The sequence below is a fragment of the Primulina tabacum genome, chromosome 1 (genome assembly GCF_025594145.1).
Source record: "Primulina tabacum isolate GXHZ01 chromosome 1, ASM2559414v2, whole genome shotgun sequence".
Classification (NCBI taxonomy): Eukaryota; Viridiplantae; Streptophyta; class Magnoliopsida; order Lamiales; family Gesneriaceae; genus Primulina; species Primulina tabacum.
This window is the reverse complement of record NC_134550.1, coordinates 9,410,690-9,428,358: the sequence shown is the minus strand read 5'-3', so window position 1 is coordinate 9,428,358 and position 17,669 is coordinate 9,410,690. Positions and strand designations below refer to the sequence as shown.

The following is a 17,669-nucleotide window of genomic DNA, read 5'->3' as shown; positions in this document are numbered from 1 at the left end:
TCTGCGACAGCTCTTGCTTCCAGCAAATGAATCTGGCACGCGCACACCACACTCCCCTCTTCCAATTTTCCTTGAACTCATTCTATTACTATTTTGCTAAATTCGATTATTTTTCTTGCATAAATTCTCTACAGAATGATCGTATACATTAATCGAGAGAAAACTGAAGTTGGAGTTGGATTTCCGAGGTCTTCGTGATTGTTCTGGAGCACTCATTTCTATCGGTACGCCTTTCGTGTGTGGCGTCATGGATTTTCGATTTCGTTTCCTTTTATTTCATTTAGTAGCGTTCGTTATGTGGTTAGGCTCTTTTTTTTTAGTTTGTGTCTTCGTACGAAAAATAATTGAGCTTTCATGTTCTTTGATTATATATTTGAATGCTGTAAAGAATGTCGCGTGTGCCTGGTGAACGGAAACGAAATCTTTATGGAATTATTTTTGTGCCTGCCTGTAATAGGTCCCAACCAAAGACAAAATGATGATGCTGCTTAGGGTGAGAATTAAACCTAACTTTGTTTATTGAAAGAGCTTGCTCCTTTCTTGCTCGTTTTAGAAGAGCGTAAATAGAAAAGAGAAATAACAACCAAATCCTAAAAATAAGGCCACTAACCGCTATCAACAAAAATAACAAGACTTATTCAAAGTTGATAAAGCAAATACTATGTTGACTTATTCCTAAGACAGCTCGTGATCTACCTTCTTTAATTCAATTACTCTGGGTTCATCTTGGGCTCTCTTTTGGATATTCTTGGCTCATCAATACCCGCCCTTGTCCTCAAGGTTCATATTGATGAATCTCTTCTTATTTCTTGAGTGTTCTCCCAAGTTGCATCCTCCATTGGTAGAGTTTTCCATTTGATTAAACCCTCGATAAATGTGGACCCTTTTTGACCCAACGGTTGTCTAAGACAGCTTCTGGTTCAATAACGAGTTCACCATCTTCGGCAATATGTTGAATTTCGGTGCTTGGTTCATGTTGTCTCCCACTTTCTTTTTGAACAATGACACATGAGATATTGGGTGAATGCGAGAGACTGCTGGCAGTTGTAGTTCATAGGCAACTTTCCCAAATTTTTCCTCGATCTTATAGGGTCTGTAGAAGCGGCTGACAAGTTTTTGAGAAGCTCGTTTGAACACTAAATGTTGTCGGCAGGGATGCAATTTTAAAAACACCAAGTCACTCACTTGATATTCGATGTCTCTTCATTTAGAATCAGCCTGTTGTTTCATTCGATTATTCGCTGCATGAAGACTTCCCTTAGATTTTCGTTGTAAGACATCTCAAGTACTTAAACTAAGATCGACGTCTTGTACCAGACACTCGCCAACAGTGTATGGGGAATCAATGGTTGTTGACTTGTGGTCTTCCATAAAGAGCTTGAAAAGGAGTCATTCTCGCTGAAGCATGATATGATGTACTGTACCAAAATTCAGTCCATGGGAGGAAAGAATGCCATTTTCGAGGATGTTGAGCCACAAAGCAATGAAGGGACTGTTCAATACATTGGTTAACAGCTTCCGATTGGCCGTCCGTTTGTGGATGGTAGGAAGAGCTCATCTTCAATTGCGTAGCTGCAGCTTCAAAAATTGTTGCTAAAAATTACCGATGAATACCAGATCCTTGTCGTGTTGATCAGCCGACGCATCCCATGAAGCTTAACAATTCCTGCGACAAACTTTTCCGCTACTATCTTCGATGTATAAGGATGAGAAAGGGCCATGAAATGGGCTGATTTGCTTAGTCTATCCACAACAACGAAGATGGTATTTTTTGCTGTTTGAAGGTGAAAGTCACTCTATGAAATCCATCTTGATATCATCCCATACTTGACAAGGTATTGGCAATGGTTGTTGGAGCCCAGCTGGTGATAAAGTTCTGGCCTTAGTTGACAAACATCGCATGAAACATCACTCTTTCCATATCCGGTGCATGGATGGCCAATAAAATTGTTGTGCTAATATTTTGTATGTTCGTAGTACTCCGAAATGCCGATAGGTGAATCATGGTATTCCCGTAAAAGCTGCTGAATGATGCTAGAATTTAGGGGTGCCACGACACGATTTTTGTAGCAAACTAAACCATTACACCATGTGTAACGAGTACTTGGGTTTTCTGTTGCGTTAACGCCAATTTTCTTCATGTAAGGATGACTATTAGCTTCTGATTTAATAGAATACCAGATTTCAGGGTGTGAGAAAAACAAATTGTTGAGACAAGGACTGCCCACCACTCGAGAAAGTGCTCTGCCGCATTATTTTCAGGACCTGGTTTGTATTTAATTTCATAGTCATAGCCGAGTGCTTTTGCCTCCCATTTTTGTTGCTCTAGTGTTGTGATGCGTTGTCCCAACAAAAACTTGAGGCTATGTTGATCGGTTTGAATGTAAAACTTCCTGCCTATAATATAAAGTCCCCATACTAGAATTGTTGTGATAATTGCGAGCATCTCTTTGGCATATATGAACCAAGATTGTTTAGCAATGCCCAAAGCTCGACTCAGGAATGCAATTGGATGGCCTTGTTGAGATAGAACAACTCCAATGCCATCTCCAGAGGCATTGGTTTCAATGGTGAATGGTTCTTTGAAATTTGGCATGTAAGAGTAAGAGTGGTGGTCATTGCCATTTTGAGTTCCTGAAAAGCATTTCAATTGTATGATGCCAACCATTGGCATTTCTTCAAGAGATTGGTAAGGCAGCGTGCTATGATTCCATAGTTCCAAACAAATTTCCGATAGTAATCAGTTAGGCCTAAAAATCCACGTAACTCAGAAATATTATTAAGCCTAGGCCAATTTAATATGGTTTGAATTTTTCCTCGATACACCTTAACTCCATTTGGAGTAATAATGAGCCCCAAATATTAAAGTTCTTGCTTTGGGTACATTTATTGAGTAACTGAGTTTAACATAAAAATTGTGATGCCTTAATGTTTCAAAAGCCTTTTGAACATGTTCTATATGCATGGTCCAATTGGGGCATTAAATCAAAATGTCATCAAAGAAAACTAGCAAAAATTTGCAAAGATACAGACGAAATATGGAATTCATAATTGCTTGTAAGGTAGATGGTGCATTTGATAAACCCAAAGACAACTAAATATTCATAATGACCATTGTGGGTGTGAAATGCGATTTTGTGAATGTCTGAAGAATAAACCTGTGCCTGGTGATATCCCACTCGTAAATCAAGTTTGGTGAAATAAATGGCTCCGTATAGCTCATCTAACATATCGTAAAATGTAAGAATCGGAAATCGGCAAGGTTCTAAAATTCGTTAGGTGCTAGTCAGATGTCAGACCAGCACCTAGGGTCTAGGCGAGGACTAGGTGTCATTAGGCGGATTCGACAATATCAACACAATAAGATGAAGTTTGGTATGTTACGGCAACCCGACAAATCTTAATTTTTATTGGACTTTGTTTAGGACCTATAAAAAAAATTAATTTTCATTTTTCTAATTGAGCTTTTAATTAAATTCAAAGCCCAAAAAGCTTTTTAGAAAAATCAATTTTTTTTCGGCCACCTAGGGGCTTGGACCGCCTAACCGCCAGGGTGGCTTACTAGCACTTTTTCGGTACGGTCGGCTGGCGTCTAGCTCCTAGACGGTCGTCTAGGTCGATTTTTAGAACACTGGAAATCGGTCTTTGATAGTTACTGATAAGTGCAAGTTTTGCACTACCCAAGGAAGTGGCATGAAAGTGTGTGAATATTGAGCGGATTTACGTGTTTTGGCAGTTGTTTATGTCATTCCAGGAATCAAGCATGAGCGCATAACTTGCGACCAATAAGGAATAAATTAAATTTCGAAATGGAAGAATGAAGTGAATAAGAAAACTGAAGAAGCGCGAGCGCAAAAAAAAAAAAAAAACTAGTGGCTCACGCAGGAGGTTGGCATAGGAAACAAAAAAGCGTGCGCGCTGGAGACGAGAGACAAGCAAGTCGCGCGCACTTGCGCGAGAAGCCACGCGCTTGCGCGCGACACAAATCTAACGGGCTTTTCTTGGGCTTTCACAATCATTCACGCACTTATAAAATTTAAACACTAGCAACAGGAAAGGGAGTCATGCACAAAAATCCAGAGAACGGGAACGAGAGTGAGAACGAAGATGAAGAGCGCATCTGCCGGGGACGGAGTCGCAACTCTTATTCAATTCTTCTTCCCTTCTTCTTTCTTAATTTTAGTTTATTAGTGATTTGAAGAACATGAATTTAATTTGTCGTTTTTCCTTTATGAACTAATTTATTAAATCTAGATGACGTCGTAGCTTGGTCGAATATTTATTTATGAATTGTTGATTTATATACGCGAATTACATCTTTGTTATTGCTTTCAATTACTTGATCATTAATTGGATTGTCATATTTATTTGAGATCTATTATCCAGGAGAGTGGATTTTGATTAGGATCATAGAAATATATATCGTTGGTGTTTATAGAGTTCGGAAGGGCTATAACTCTGACGAATCAATTAAAAGAATTATTGTGCTATTGAAATTATTTATTGTTTGATTTTTAATATGGATATTAAAGTCGACTTTATATAATTGATTATTTTCGCAACACTTGGGAAAGGGAGTTTGAATAGTTGAGAATTTTTGGGTAGTGAACTGGTTGAAATTATAAATATAGATGTCAATGATAATTTAATATAGTAAAGACCAAGTGAAATCGTACCTCTAGATTCTTATTCTCACTGATTTTAAATCGTTTGTACGCTTTCATTAATTTTAGTTCATAATTAACAACAAACATTCAATTAAATTTTCTAAATAAAGTCTGATTATTTTAATTGTGGTAATTAATTTATAATAAAATTGCATTCCATGTGGGATCAATATCCGATCTCTACCTAGTACTAAAACTTGACACTGCACACTTGCGGATAGCAAATAGCGCAACAATTATTGAATTAAGTGCATGATAGTCCGTGCAAAAACGCCAAAAACCATCCTTTTTTTTACCAATAAAACAGGAGATGACAAAGGACAATGCTAGATCTAATGAGCACCAATTTTAACATGTCATGAACTTGTTTTTCTATTTCAGCCTTTTGAAAATAGGCTTACCTGTAGGGTCGCACATTGTGGATTCAGTCCCTTCAAGTTGATATGATGCTCGATTTCTCTTGTGGGTGGAAGTTTGATGAGTTCTTGAAGCAAGTCAGAAAAGTGATATAATATCTTCTGCATATCAGGATGGGCATCCAAGGATTGATGGTTGTTTGCATACACATGGCAAACATCGAACTCCCTTGTCTAATATCCTTGGAAATGGTTTTTATGGTTGCGGGATGAATTGCTTGTGAATCCATTCCTGGTAACCTTTGTTGGAAATCCATGGTCATTTGCTTCCAATTGCACACTACCGTACCTAGTTGCTCCAACCAATGTACACCTAGCACCTGATCCAACCCAATAAGTGGTGAGGCATATAGGGTAACAGAAAAATGAAATACCTTTGAGTACTACTTTGACATTTTCAAATCTCCCTCGGCACTTCAAGGGTCCACCATTTGCCACCTTAACACAGAAAGGTTCGGTGGGAATTATTGGCAATTGCTATATATTCGCTATTATTTCACTGATGAAATCGTGAGTAGATCCACTATCGATTAGAACCACCACCTCATTTTCACCCTCATTGTTCTATAGGTTGTCCACCCTGTTAGTGCGTCCATTGATATTTCAGGATGTGATTCAACTAAGACTTCGGTTTCTTCTTCATCAGAATTATCATTGCTGCCTTCTAGCAAAAGAAGCTGTGTCCCTTTACACCTATGTCCAGGTGTGAATTTCTCATCACAATTCAAGCACAATCCTTGGTTTCTTGTCTTTTGCATCTCGTCCCATGTGAGCTGCTTCATAGGTGAAGCTGCTTGGATTTTTATTGGAGCCATGGAATCTGCCGAGGATTTGTTGTAAAATCTTGTCGTTTTTCTTTGGCGAGCTAGCTGCTCGTCTCTCATACGAGCAAGGCTAACGGCTTCCTTTAAAGAGTTTGGTTTGAACATACGGAATCTATCAGCTATGTCCGGTTTGAGGCCGCCCATAAATGTTCCAACCAACGCCTTCGGTGTCCACTCTTTTACTCGATTTCTCAGCCTCTCAAATTCCCTCTGATTGTCACATAGTGATCCCGTTTGTCTGACTCTAGACAATGCTTCATCAAAGTTTTCTCATACCTTGCTCACAATTCTTCACGGAAGGCATTCCAGGTCATGTCCTTACCCTTCTTTAAAAGCTTTACATAACCATTGCCACCATTGATTGGCTTCACCTTCAAGGTGAAAGGAGGCTAATACCACTTTCTGTGTTTCTGCAGTAACTTGGTATTCAAAGAATTGCCTCAACCTTTGTGAACCATTCCGTAGGATCATCTCCAGAGAATTGTGGAAACTCCAATTTAGCCAACTGTGATGAAAATAATGGCCGTCCTCCATCGAATTTATCGCATCATTCTTCTTTGTTGGTGTAAGAATGACTACTTCGATTGTTGAAGTTGCTGTTGGATGCGTCCCGGTTGGAGACCAGTGCCTCTGTTATTTTCTGGATGGAGGATTTCTGGATAGAATCCTCCATCTGGTGAAGCTTGCCAGTAATGCCGATCTCCATTTTACTGAAGCTGTCTTGGTGCCATCCAAGCCCAGCCTTAACTTCTCGATCCTCTCTTTATTAGTGTCCATATGAACCTGTCTCTGGTACCAATAATAGGTCCAATCAAAGACAAAATGATGATGCTGAAATATATTTCTAGTTAGAGTGAGAATTAAACCTCAAAGGATGAATTTTTTTTATGAAAGAACATGCTCCTTTCTTGCTCCTTTCAGAGAACTTAAATAGAAAAGAGAAAATAACAACCCAATCCTAAAATAAGGTCACTAACGGCTATCAACAAAAACAACAAGACTTATTCAAACTAGATAAAACAAATACTATGTTGATTTATTCTTAAGACAACTCGTGATCTTCCTTCTTAATTCAAGTACTTTGGGTTCCTCTTGGGCTTCTTTTGGATCTTCTTGGCTCATCAGCCTTATTGTGTTTGTTCACGTTTTAGGCAGTTGAAATGAAGTCAAATGTAGTTCTTGTCTGGAAACATTTATAAAACAGCACTTTTTTTACAATTTAAAGCAGTAAATTAAATCACTTTTGTTTTTGGTTTCAGGAACTCAAAGATGGCTGGAGTGATTGCAACTTTCTCGATAACTGAACTGGCATCATTTATAAATCGGGTTGGTATCCCTATCAACTGATGCATGAGATTGCTTTTTTTTTTTCCATTGATTTGGATGTGTAATTAATTAGGCCTAGGTTTTTATTCTTTTTTATTTTATTTTATTTTTTTTAAAATTTTGCATCTTGTCTTGTAAAGGGGAATCGAGCATTAAGAGGGATTAAAGATAGCCCGTCGACGAATATGTGTATTAGCTAAAGGTTTCTTTTTATTTTTTGAAGTTGTAGCCTTGTAGACGAGTTAGTTTTATGTTTTAATACTGGTTGAAAATGATTAATGATGCAACACTTCGGTGATAGTATGAGCTCTGGTAAGAGCTTCTTAGCCAGTATCTAATTTTAATTTTGCCTTCCATTATTGCTTTGTACTTGCTACTTCACTCGTGTCCATAGGTGTTGACTTGTTCTTGAAGTACGATTACTATTGATGTGTGCTATTTTGATACATTGAATGAGTGAAAAGACCATAATTTGCTGAATGTGAAGAACCTGACTTATTCACGATGGTTGGATGATGGTTGATTGTCGATCTTTTCTTATTTGCATCAGCTTCAAGCACTCATCTCCCTATGAGCTCCTCGAATTTTTAATCTTTACTTAAGTCAGTGCGATATAATTGTTTTCTTCAGTTAATAAATTTTTTTGATTTGAAACTTTTTTCCCCAAGCATCCATTTGATATTTGAGTAAAAGTAAATGGATTTTCTAAGCCTGAGAGAAAAATGTTTTCTTCATCCACGCAGACTGGTATATCTGATTTCACATATCCGAACTCATATGGAAAGTTAAAAGTCCCTCCGTGCAAGTCCAGTACTAAACTAAGAGCTAGTAGAAATAATATATCGCTGTTTCAAAGGTCAGGAGGGAAACTCGCGCTAAGAACTGTTTCCCATGGCATGCCACATGACAATGCTGAGAGCTACCCCTCTCATCAATCGGTTGATGATCCACTGTTTATCTGTCCTGAAGATGATGGCAATTCTCAGCAGCAAGGAAATGAAGATTCGGTGTTTATATGTTCCAAGAATGATGGCAATTCCAAGAGGCCACGAAAGGATTCACAGGTGAACCCGATACTCGAATTGCAACCAACTGTTATGAAACAGGTGAACCAAGATAGTCTTCCTGACAAGCTGAAAGCTGTTCAGTTGCATATTCTAGCTATGGAGCAGTGGAATGCATCCAGGCTCAAAATGTGCCACCGGTATGTTATGTTTCTGCAACAGAAATATAATGGGTTAATTTCTTCTACACATATATTGGTTTTGTCCTTGTATGAAACATGGCATCGTGAGCCAGATATGTCCGTAACACAATCTGCATAAAGATACTCGTTTTCCCAGTTTTTGGTTGCTTTTGGATTTTCTGGTTCGGGGATTTGAAACTCGTATATTCAATTTTATGAAATAAATGCACTACTTTCCAGTTTCACAAATTTCACAGGGTACTAACATGGTTTTCTCTCATTGGCAGAAACTATGCAGCGAGTGCTATCAACATGATACACTTTTTGGCTCTTAAAAGCTTAGATGTAGAACAGACTAAAGAAGACCTTTCTTCTGTTGGACTTTCAGATTTAGAGGACATAAATCCATTTGTTCTTCCAAGCCTTTCTGCTTGCATTCAAATGCTTGTCTGGTCAAGGTCGGACTCCTTGCTAAGCATCGAAGGTTCCGTTGAGGAGCTTCCCATTCACATGAGCATGGAATATCAAACCGAGAACCTCTCAAGGACTACGATGATGAAAATGGCATCGTCTAATAAGGATCTATTGCTTGGAACTCTTCAGGGCCCTAGAATGACTCATATCATGGTAACAGTAGGCCAGGAGGTAGTGGAAAACGACACACTTGTAGCTGATCTCATCAATTCGGGAACCAGCACTTTTCGTATCAACTGTGCGCATGGAAACCCTGAAATTTGGGGTAAGATCATCAGCATGGTGAAGAGAAGCTCTCAGCTTCTGGAGAAACCTTGTCGGGTCCTCATGGACTTAGCTGGACCAAAGCTAAGAACTGGGAAACTGAAGGCTGGTCCAGGTGTGGCTAAAATATCTCCCAAAAGGAATGCTGTTGGTGATGTCTTGCGTCCAGCCCAAGTTTGGCTTTCACCACAAGGAGCGGGTCCACCACCACCTCATGTATCACCTGATGTTATTATCCACGTGGATGGCCAAAAATTTCTCAGTAAGTTGGAGATTGATGACTCTGTAAGTTTTTCTGATGCCCGAGGAAAGCACAGGAGGCTCAGGATTTTAAGCAAGTGTCCTATTTTTTCTGGTGTTGGGTTCATGGCTGAGTGCTACAAGACTGCATATGTTGAATCTGGAACAGCATTGTATGCTAAGAAGAAGCGGCGAAAATGCTCCGTTGGTTTTGTGGTGGATGTTCCTCCTTCTGAGCAATTTGTTAGACTGAGAGTTGGTGACTTGCTGACAATATCTCGAGATTCTTCAGATGAAGGCGGTGGGTTGAATTGTACAGACACTGGCTCCCATAGGATAACTTGCCCATCTGGCTATCTATTCGATTCGGTCAAACCAGGAGACCGTATTTCATTTGATGATGGGAAGATATGGGGTGTTATCAATGGAATTAGCATTTCAGAAGTGATTGTTTCAATCACTCATGCTGGTCTTAAAGGTACCAAACTTGGCTCAGAAAAATCCATCAACATCCCAGACAGTGATATTTGTTACGAGGGCCTGACTTCTAAGGATCTTATGGATCTAGATTTTGTGGCTGCCCATGCTGACATGGTCGGGATTTCGTTTGTGCGGGATGTTAACGATATTATCTTGTTGCGCCAAGAACTTTCAAAGAGACAAATTTCAAACTTGGGGATTGTCTTGAAGATTGAGACAAAATGTGGATTCAAGAAACTACCGCTTTTAATATTGGAAGCAATGAAATCTCCAAACCCATTGGGCGTGATGATTGCCAGAGGCGATCTCGCGGTGGAATGTGGGTGGGAAAATCTTGCTGACATACAGGAAGAAATTATATCTATTTGCAGTGCTGCCCATGTACCAGTAATTTTGGCAACGCAGGTTTTGGAGTCACTTGTTAAGTCGGGGGTTCCGGCTAGAGCGGAAATTATAGATGCAGACAAGGGAAGGAGGTACGTAGTATACGACTTTTGGTTTCATTAAATGATTTTTTATCCGCATATTAATTGTCAAAATTGCATGATATTTGTTCTCTGCAGGACTAGTTGCGTAATGTTGAACAAAGGGAAGCATATTCTGAAGGCCGTCTCTACTCTGGATACTATTTTAAACAGCCAATGCGCCGAGACACAGCCAGAATTGAAGCCTCTCATGCTCTCCTCCAATGTAAACTAGTCAAAGTAAGGTTTCTCTTCTTTTTACTTCTCTTCAGCACCAGTCTTCTGTACATAACGTGTGATGAAGTGTATGACATCTGGTTTTGTTTAAATTTTATTTTTAAAATGATATTAGTACTTTTTGAATTTGAAATATTTATCGTTAATTTTTGTTATTTTTAATGATTTTTCGTATTTTTTTTATTAGAAGTAATTAATTATCTAAAATTTTTAAAATATGGATAAAGATATGAGTGAATTTTAAAATGTAGATAAAGATAAGATTGAAGATTTAAAAGGAAACATGATTTTAAGATAATAAAGGCATAATTAATCATAAACCTTTTTCAATTTTTTAAAAAAGCTATCTGTGTTTTCTACCTTCCTTTCATTCAAGAGAGCCAACATGGTAGTCTTGTTTAACGCATACAACATACAAATTACATAATATACAGAAGGGACTCATGTCTTAATATACCACTGTACTAAAACGGAACAAAGCCAAGCCTTGAGTTGGACCCAATGTATCAATCTATATTTATAAAAATCAAAAGCTATAATACAATTGACCTAAAATAATGTACACAAATCATTTGTCTTCAGCTGTAAAATCTGGCTCGGCAGGCTTCTGAAGTAGCATAGGTGATATCCTTTCCGTCATTCTTGTCTTTCTAGTACCGTTTCGCAATGCTCGAAGAGCATTTGCAGCAAATCTCGAGGCATAGATGGTCGCCCCTAAACTCAGTGAACTACCCCCGCCTTTCGCCAATGCATCCTGCCATCGATTTTCTTCTTCTTGTAGAGCCTCTTCTAGCTTCTTCCTACTATAGCGCCGCCATGCTGCTTGTACAAAGCAAGCTGCCCAAGTCCTCCACTGCTGTGAGTAAAACCTAAAAGTATGGCGTAGCTGTTTACTGTGTAGTCGTCGGAATTGAGACGCTACAAACTTCAAATCATCGGCCTTCAACGCAAATGCTTCAACTTCTGATAGAGCTTGAACGGTTCTAGTCGAGATAGGGAGGTTAGCTGATGAGTTAGGATCCAATGCCCAAGTAAGGAGCTCTTCCCCACAAAAATCACCTGCTTTTAGAGTATCTGAGTTAAAAAACCCGGTCCTTCCTCCATTTGTCGTTACAGTCAGCAATTTTCCACGCATTATGAACAGCATTTCATCCACTGGATCCCCTTCTCGTACTATGTAGCTGTCCTCAGTGTAAAGCACTGGTTTGAGACGGTCACACAATGCATCGAGGAGTTGATCATCCATTTTCTCAAACATCGGCACCTGAATGACAGATAATTTACTTTGATACCCGCCAGGTAGAAGAATCAATGTGCCATATTTTCACAAGAGACAGCGTGTGAAAGATTATAAACAAATCATTTTTACCCGTTTCTCCCGCTTGATTCGGCGTAGGAAGTTATAAATCAGCCCAAGTCCAATTTTCTATTCAAGATTATGGTATTTGGCTTGTGTCAATTTTGATGCAATAAATGCACAAGTTGAAGAACTTACTCTTTTCAATAAATCCAAACAGAGGTGCCGTTTGATATCTCTTCTTAGATCCTTGGGAAGATTATGAACCAGATTTTCTTCTTCAACACCTCTAGTTTCCTGCCATCTGTATTGCTCGTACCTCCTGATTCTCTCCCTCAAACTATCAGGGAGCAACCGATGAGACATCCACTGCTCTGCATCTCGTCTTTTAACCCTCATCTCCTCTAATCTTAAAGTCGTGGACTGCAGATACGTCTGTTTTACCAACATTGCATATTAGTAGGAACTCATACTACAAAAGGCGTCCCTAAGATTTGTCATTAATATATTGTCGAACTTGGCCAAACTTATTCTAAGCAATTTAGAGAAGACCTTTGCACGCGTCTCTTCGTTACCAAACACAAATGCCACTTCAATGGCTCCAAGTTAAAGAGTAGTGAAACAACTTACTCACCTGCATATTTCCAATCAGAAACGAGAACAGGACCAAGCCAGATATAGAAATAGAAACTGCAAAGCAAATTTCCCAAACAAAGGTGCTTGTTTTAAGGTTTTGGCCAAGGGAACTGAAACAACAGACAAAAGCTTAGCCTCATATCCTGAATCAGAAACTAACAGAATAAAGCTACACCATCGTTTAGGAGAAAGATACCTTAAATTTTGCAACCCCCACCAGAAACAGTAAAAGAATTTCCGAGGAAAATCTTTTGATTCAACAACACCAGATTGAAGGGCATTGAGAAATATTCCAAAGTCAAAAGCAGTCGTATTGGGATTCTGAATAGGGCAGGAGTTGTTCAACATGGTGCTGAATTCTGTGTGGTTCGCCGCACAATGAAATGCAGCATGTCGACAAGCAGTCTGATTACCACAGGCCTTTCGCCAGCAACTTGTTTCACGTTCTATCGAAAACAAATACCAAAAGGCTCCAAGAACCTAAAATGGGATAAAAAAAGAGCAGGCAGATAGTTTAACGAGTTGCAGCGCTGTTTATGCAGGAAACAAATTAGTGAAACTGTGAATTAAACTCTAAAAAAACTTACATGACTGGCAAGCATGTAAAGAAAAAGATTGAAGGCAGCCCCAGCCCATGCTGTTTCAGTGAGTATACCAGAAGTTCTAGTGACTTCTTTATACAAAGGATAGACACGGAGAATCCTAGGTATATATTGTAAGAACACCACATATTTTAACAAATTCTTCGTGTTGAAAGATTTCGCACCACTCAGTTTGGGAATGACAATCCAGATCACAACCTGGAAAATCATTAGATAATCAGATTCATGGGAACACGTAAACAAAAGTATATCTGAACATGAATTGCAACTTCTGGGGAAAAACTGTATACATGCTATAATAATCTTGGAGATTTGAGGCATCATCATTTTTCTCACAAAGGTTGACATACAGTTACAAGAGCAAGGATCATGGAAAATGCTCACAAGCAACCTTCCTTGTTTTCTTGTCATAAAAAAAATTATTGTTCTAGTGGAGAGTATGTTTTATTCCGCATGTTACAGACATCTATGCATATGCACAATTAGGTCATAATGTGGAAACGGAAATTTTTCCCTTACCTGAGGAAGCGGAAGAACTGCAAGGATGTCAATTATGAAGTATGATGACAGATATCTTTTTGCTATCTCCCAAGAATCTTCAACTAGAACACCTCTTCCAAATACACGAGAAGATGGAGCAATGAAACCAGTGTGAAATTGAAATAGAATATGGATGAGGTAAAACACATCTGTAAAGGACCGTAGAATACTGGCTGTGAGCTCCAATGTTGGGTCCAAATCAAGGCACTTCTTTTCATCATCAACAATGGGAATATAGAAAAACAAGGGATCCAACGAGATGGCAAGCACACATGATAATACAAATATCTTATTCCATTTCTGAAGGAATGATCCTTGTGGATCAAGAATTTTCTTCTGAGATCCCTCGTCATCTGCCATAAACTTTCTCAGTGAGAAGGATCTTAGGGATCGTGTGAACCTTTTGATTCTATCAGAACCAGATTCTAAACCCCTATGGAATTTGTCTGAAACTGATGACACTGCTACTCTAGGTCTACCCTCTGGTATTCCATCTTCAGATGGAGAATGCCCAATGAAGATCTTCTCGGATCTCCAATCTCGAAACCTAATAGGGGACAAAGACATTAGCAGCACTCAGTTTTAAGAAAATGAAACACATGGAGCACTCTGGTCAAATCATATTACCTTGAAAATTTATACGAGCCTTTACGTTTCTAGAGCTTAAAATATGTTTTAGCAGCTTGTAGGCTCTCATATCTTCAAAATTAAGCTCTTGAAAGTAATGAACATTATAAATTCTTGTAGAAGGAAAAAATTGAAAGGGAAGAGAAATTAATCAAATGATCAGGAAAAACAGAGGAAAATATCGAGGAAAAATAAATTTGAGAGTATTTTGGGAGTAAAAATAAGTATTGAGACTATTTGGATTTCTAAACAAAAATTATATCTCAAGACATGATCTTATTTTTTTGAAAAAAAATCTTATATGATCCTAGTAGGTTGTTTTTAAATCTTATAAAACCAGACAGCTTACAAACCATTAAATATCTTATAAACGTTTTGTAAATATCTTATAGATTTAACCGAACAGTCACTAAGTTTCTCATGAACGACTTTTCTTCCCCTTTTAAGAGGTTTTTGAAAGGATTCGAAAAAAAGGGAAAACGATCAAGTAGTTAAAATGATCATGAGACACATATGGAGTCGTTACTATTTCTATTTTATAATTTAACATAAGAAATTAGAGAGATCTTTAGCATATAACCCCCATGAGTCGACAAATCCTTCTCGAATTGAAGTACTTTCCCCTTAATTTACCTACATATGGCCATTATTTTTTATTAGGTTTTCTCTACCTTAAATGTTTATGAACAAGCTAGAGCAACTAAATCCATAAATGCTACCTAGACCTTTATTGCCTCATAGCAATGGATCTGTGAGTGATCGTGATGAACTAACCTCACAAATTTTTCTGGGTGATTATTCATAACTCCAGATTACATGAGAAACTTCAGAAGCAAATTATGAACTTCAGTACAGGAGCGTAGCAAGAAAGAAAAGTGCTTCTGCTAGTACCAAGCACGCTGCAGACAGTCAAGCCCTAAAAAATATTTATGAACCTCCATTAGATGATATTTCAATACCAAGTGAAAATCTAAATCTAGAAACATGAACAATATGTAACCCAGGCAAAAAACCAATATATCTTTCAAGAAAACCAAATGTGAATAAACAACAAGCAGTCAAGTTTTTACATCGCGAATATAATAATTCTACATACAAACAAATAAACATGTATAACTAGACCAAATTAAAACTCTTTTAACACATTTTCTTTAATCTCAAAATGTGAGAGAAAAAAAGAAGTAGAACAAAATATTCAAGCACAAGCAGAAAAGAAAGTAAAATCTCTGCGGCACACATGAAATTCGCTTTTTAGGAGCAAATCATATGTTAAAAATTGTCATCATACAGTACCATTTCAATCACGTCCTTTTATAATTAAATACATTTCTGTTTAAAGTCTCTAGATTAAAATAATGAAAAGGAAACATTTTTTTTAATAAAAAAAATGTAACAGCCGAAAGACCAAATGTAACCTAAGATCAAAAAAGTAGTCAACAAAACCAAATGATGCGCCATCGTTCAAAATCACCCTGAAAAAAATGAAACTATGACTGTTCAACATCACAAAACCTCAATTCGCCCCCAAAACAGATAATCACTGAATAATCGCACTAAGTTCAGAATCAAACCTCACAATTTTTCAAACAGGTACCGACTCTCGATTATTTCTCAAGCACAGAATCTCAGTACACAACTTCTGAAGATTAAACTAAAAAAAACAAGATCAACACGTACCGAAGGTATGATTTGTAGTGAAGACCAGTCCGCGAAGTCGTACATCACTATGTATGTGAGAGAAAAAGGGAGGGTGGAGTTGCGAAGTTATTGCAGGAAGCTTCGCGGAGATTTCACTTCAGTTCCTGAATTTTGGAACGACTCTGACAAAAATTTTCCTCCGTGAAAATTAAATCTACAACTTGCTCTGGCAAATCTGTAATTATTCTTATGGATTTTGGGAAAAAATTGACACCGATTCCCACATGACGAGTCCACCATCTACAGTTCAAATGAAGGGGGAAATTAATTAAAAATAAAAATCCACTGACATTTTGCCTACGGTTCCCTAGGCGTACAGTACTTGCGGTTTTCCGACCCAAAGCGCGCCAACTATATTTACTGGTCCAGTGTGCACGCTTACTCTTGTAAAAAATTGAAAATTTAAATAACTTCTATGATTTTTTAATAAATTTTTTAGATTTTTTTTACATATATTTAATTTTTCGGAATAAAAAAAACTGGGAGATAAAAAAAATGAAATAGAAATATTTTGAGGATTTTAAAAATTACATAAAGACACTATTTTGTGTATATTATTGTTTAGCCCAATTAATTGGCCAATGACCCAACTTGGCTAAGGGGCAGTTTGTTTAGCCAAAATCCTTGAAGCCCACGAGCCACAGCCCAATGGATAAAATCATATAGTTCCAAGCCACAGCCCAATGGATAAAGCCCAAGAAGAGTTGCAGTTTGGTCCAAGAAAAGCACGATGCCGGGAGTTGAGCCATGACCCAACGTGAGTGATCGTGGAATGCGGTTGAAACTTCTCTGTGGAGGGTGACAAAAACAGAAGGAGGAATCAGAAAGAAGCCCCTCGACAAAAATTCACAAAAAATCCATAGCAAACTCTCTGCAGAATTTCTCTAATTTGTATGTTGTTTACTTCTATTTGCAGCAATCTTCTTCCATAGATTTTTAGTATGTCCATCCACGTTTCATGTAAAACATTTGTTCGAATTTATAACAGCATAATGAATGTTGATGTTGTTTATGGATTCCACCTTTAATTTCATTATATTCCTCATTCCGTGTTCATATTTTTGGAGCCATTTCGAGGGAATTAGAACGAACGATCAAATCGAGAATCACAACGTTTGATAAAGAAGTCAGGTTATTCTACAATTTTGGCACGAACACGTGCCTGGCACGCCCCGCAATTTTTGTGATAAACAAGTTGGCACGCCCGGTGGGACCAAATGCCTCTAAAGCGTACTGAGAAGAATGAAGGAATTCCTCCATCACAGGGGAAAGATCATCGTTCACAGGAGGAAGAGACCGATGTTGATGGAAGATCAGTGGAACGACTGGTACCCAAGTTCGAAGAAGAGGCTGTGAAAGAAGGAACTTCATTTTCTGGTGGTGAGGGACTTCCAGAAACTATTATGTTTTTCATGGAGAAAAATATCCGTGGGGATCTCAACGAAATGACCAAAGCCTTTATTGCTGTTATGATGGAAGTTATGGCAGAAATAAGGGAATGGAAGAAGTCTTTGAAGGAAGAGAATAAGTCACCAAAAGATGATAAACCTAAGGAAACTGGAACTAAACTGTCTGAAGACCAAGGCCAGGGATCGGGGAATCCTCAAGCAGGTGAAAATCACCGCTTGGAGGAATCACTGACTCTCGGGTTTGTTAGGGAAGGAAGGTATACTCCTCCACACAGGAGGGAA

The 17,669-nt window shown here is 38.2% G+C and overlaps 2 protein-coding genes across 4 annotated transcripts; one reads left to right on the top strand and one right to left on the bottom strand.

Moving 5' to 3' along the window:
- LOC142540149 (plastidial pyruvate kinase 4, chloroplastic-like) lies at positions 1–10,711 on the top strand. Its single transcript, XM_075646098.1, has 5 exons — positions 1–224; positions 7,167–7,233; positions 7,977–8,437; positions 8,707–10,353; positions 10,441–10,711. Exons 2-5 carry the CDS (start codon positions 7,177–7,179, stop codon positions 10,574–10,576), a joined length of 2,301 nt encoding a protein of 766 aa, XP_075502213.1. The 5' UTR covers positions 1–224; positions 7,167–7,176; the 3' UTR covers positions 10,577–10,711.
- Positions 10,712–10,960: 249 nt separating this feature from the next.
- LOC142540130 (cyclic nucleotide-gated ion channel 1-like) lies at positions 10,961–16,223 on the bottom strand. 3 transcript variants are annotated; one of them, XM_075646080.1, is made up of 8 exons: positions 15,852–16,223; positions 15,055–15,196; positions 13,633–14,200; positions 13,099–13,311; positions 12,708–12,991; positions 12,510–12,621; positions 12,074–12,310; positions 10,961–11,842 (listed from the first exon to the last, which is right to left on the bottom strand). In XM_075646080.1, exons 2-8 carry the CDS (start codon positions 15,081–15,083, stop codon positions 11,147–11,149), a joined length of 2,139 nt encoding a protein of 712 aa, XP_075502195.1. In that variant the 5' UTR covers positions 15,084–15,196; positions 15,852–16,223; the 3' UTR covers positions 10,961–11,146. The 3 variants fall into 3 exon arrangements, with proteins under 3 accessions (XP_075502195.1, XP_075502188.1, XP_075502202.1); XM_075646073.1 differs by having other exon boundaries at positions 15,958–16,223; XM_075646087.1 differs by lacking the exon at positions 15,852–16,223 and adding an exon at positions 15,696–15,719.
- Between the last annotated feature and the right edge of the window lie 1,446 nt (positions 16,224–17,669).

Excerpts from the sequence above, each read along its gene's own strand:
- LOC142540149 (XM_075646098.1), top strand. The coding sequence starts at position 7,177 with ATGGCTGGAGTGATTGCAACTTTCTCGATAACTGAACTGGCATCATTT. Across the intron at positions 8,438-8,706 it reads AGGCTCAAAATGTGCCACCG|AAACTATGCAGCGAGTGCTA; the intron begins GTATGTTATGTT and ends TCTCATTGGCAG. Across the intron at positions 10,354-10,440 it reads GATGCAGACAAGGGAAGGAG|GACTAGTTGCGTAATGTTGA; the intron begins GTACGTAGTATA and ends TGTTCTCTGCAG.
- LOC142540130 (XM_075646080.1), bottom strand. The coding sequence starts at position 15,083 with ATGAATAATCACCCAGAAAAATTTGTGAG. Across the intron at positions 14,201-15,054 it reads CACCCAGAAAAATTTGTGAG|GTTTCGAGATTGGAGATCCG; the intron begins GTTAGTTCATCA and ends GTCCCCTATTAG. Across the intron at positions 12,992-13,098 it reads TTTACATGCTTGCCAGTCAT|GTTCTTGGAGCCTTTTGGTA; the intron begins GTAAGTTTTTTT and ends ATCCCATTTTAG.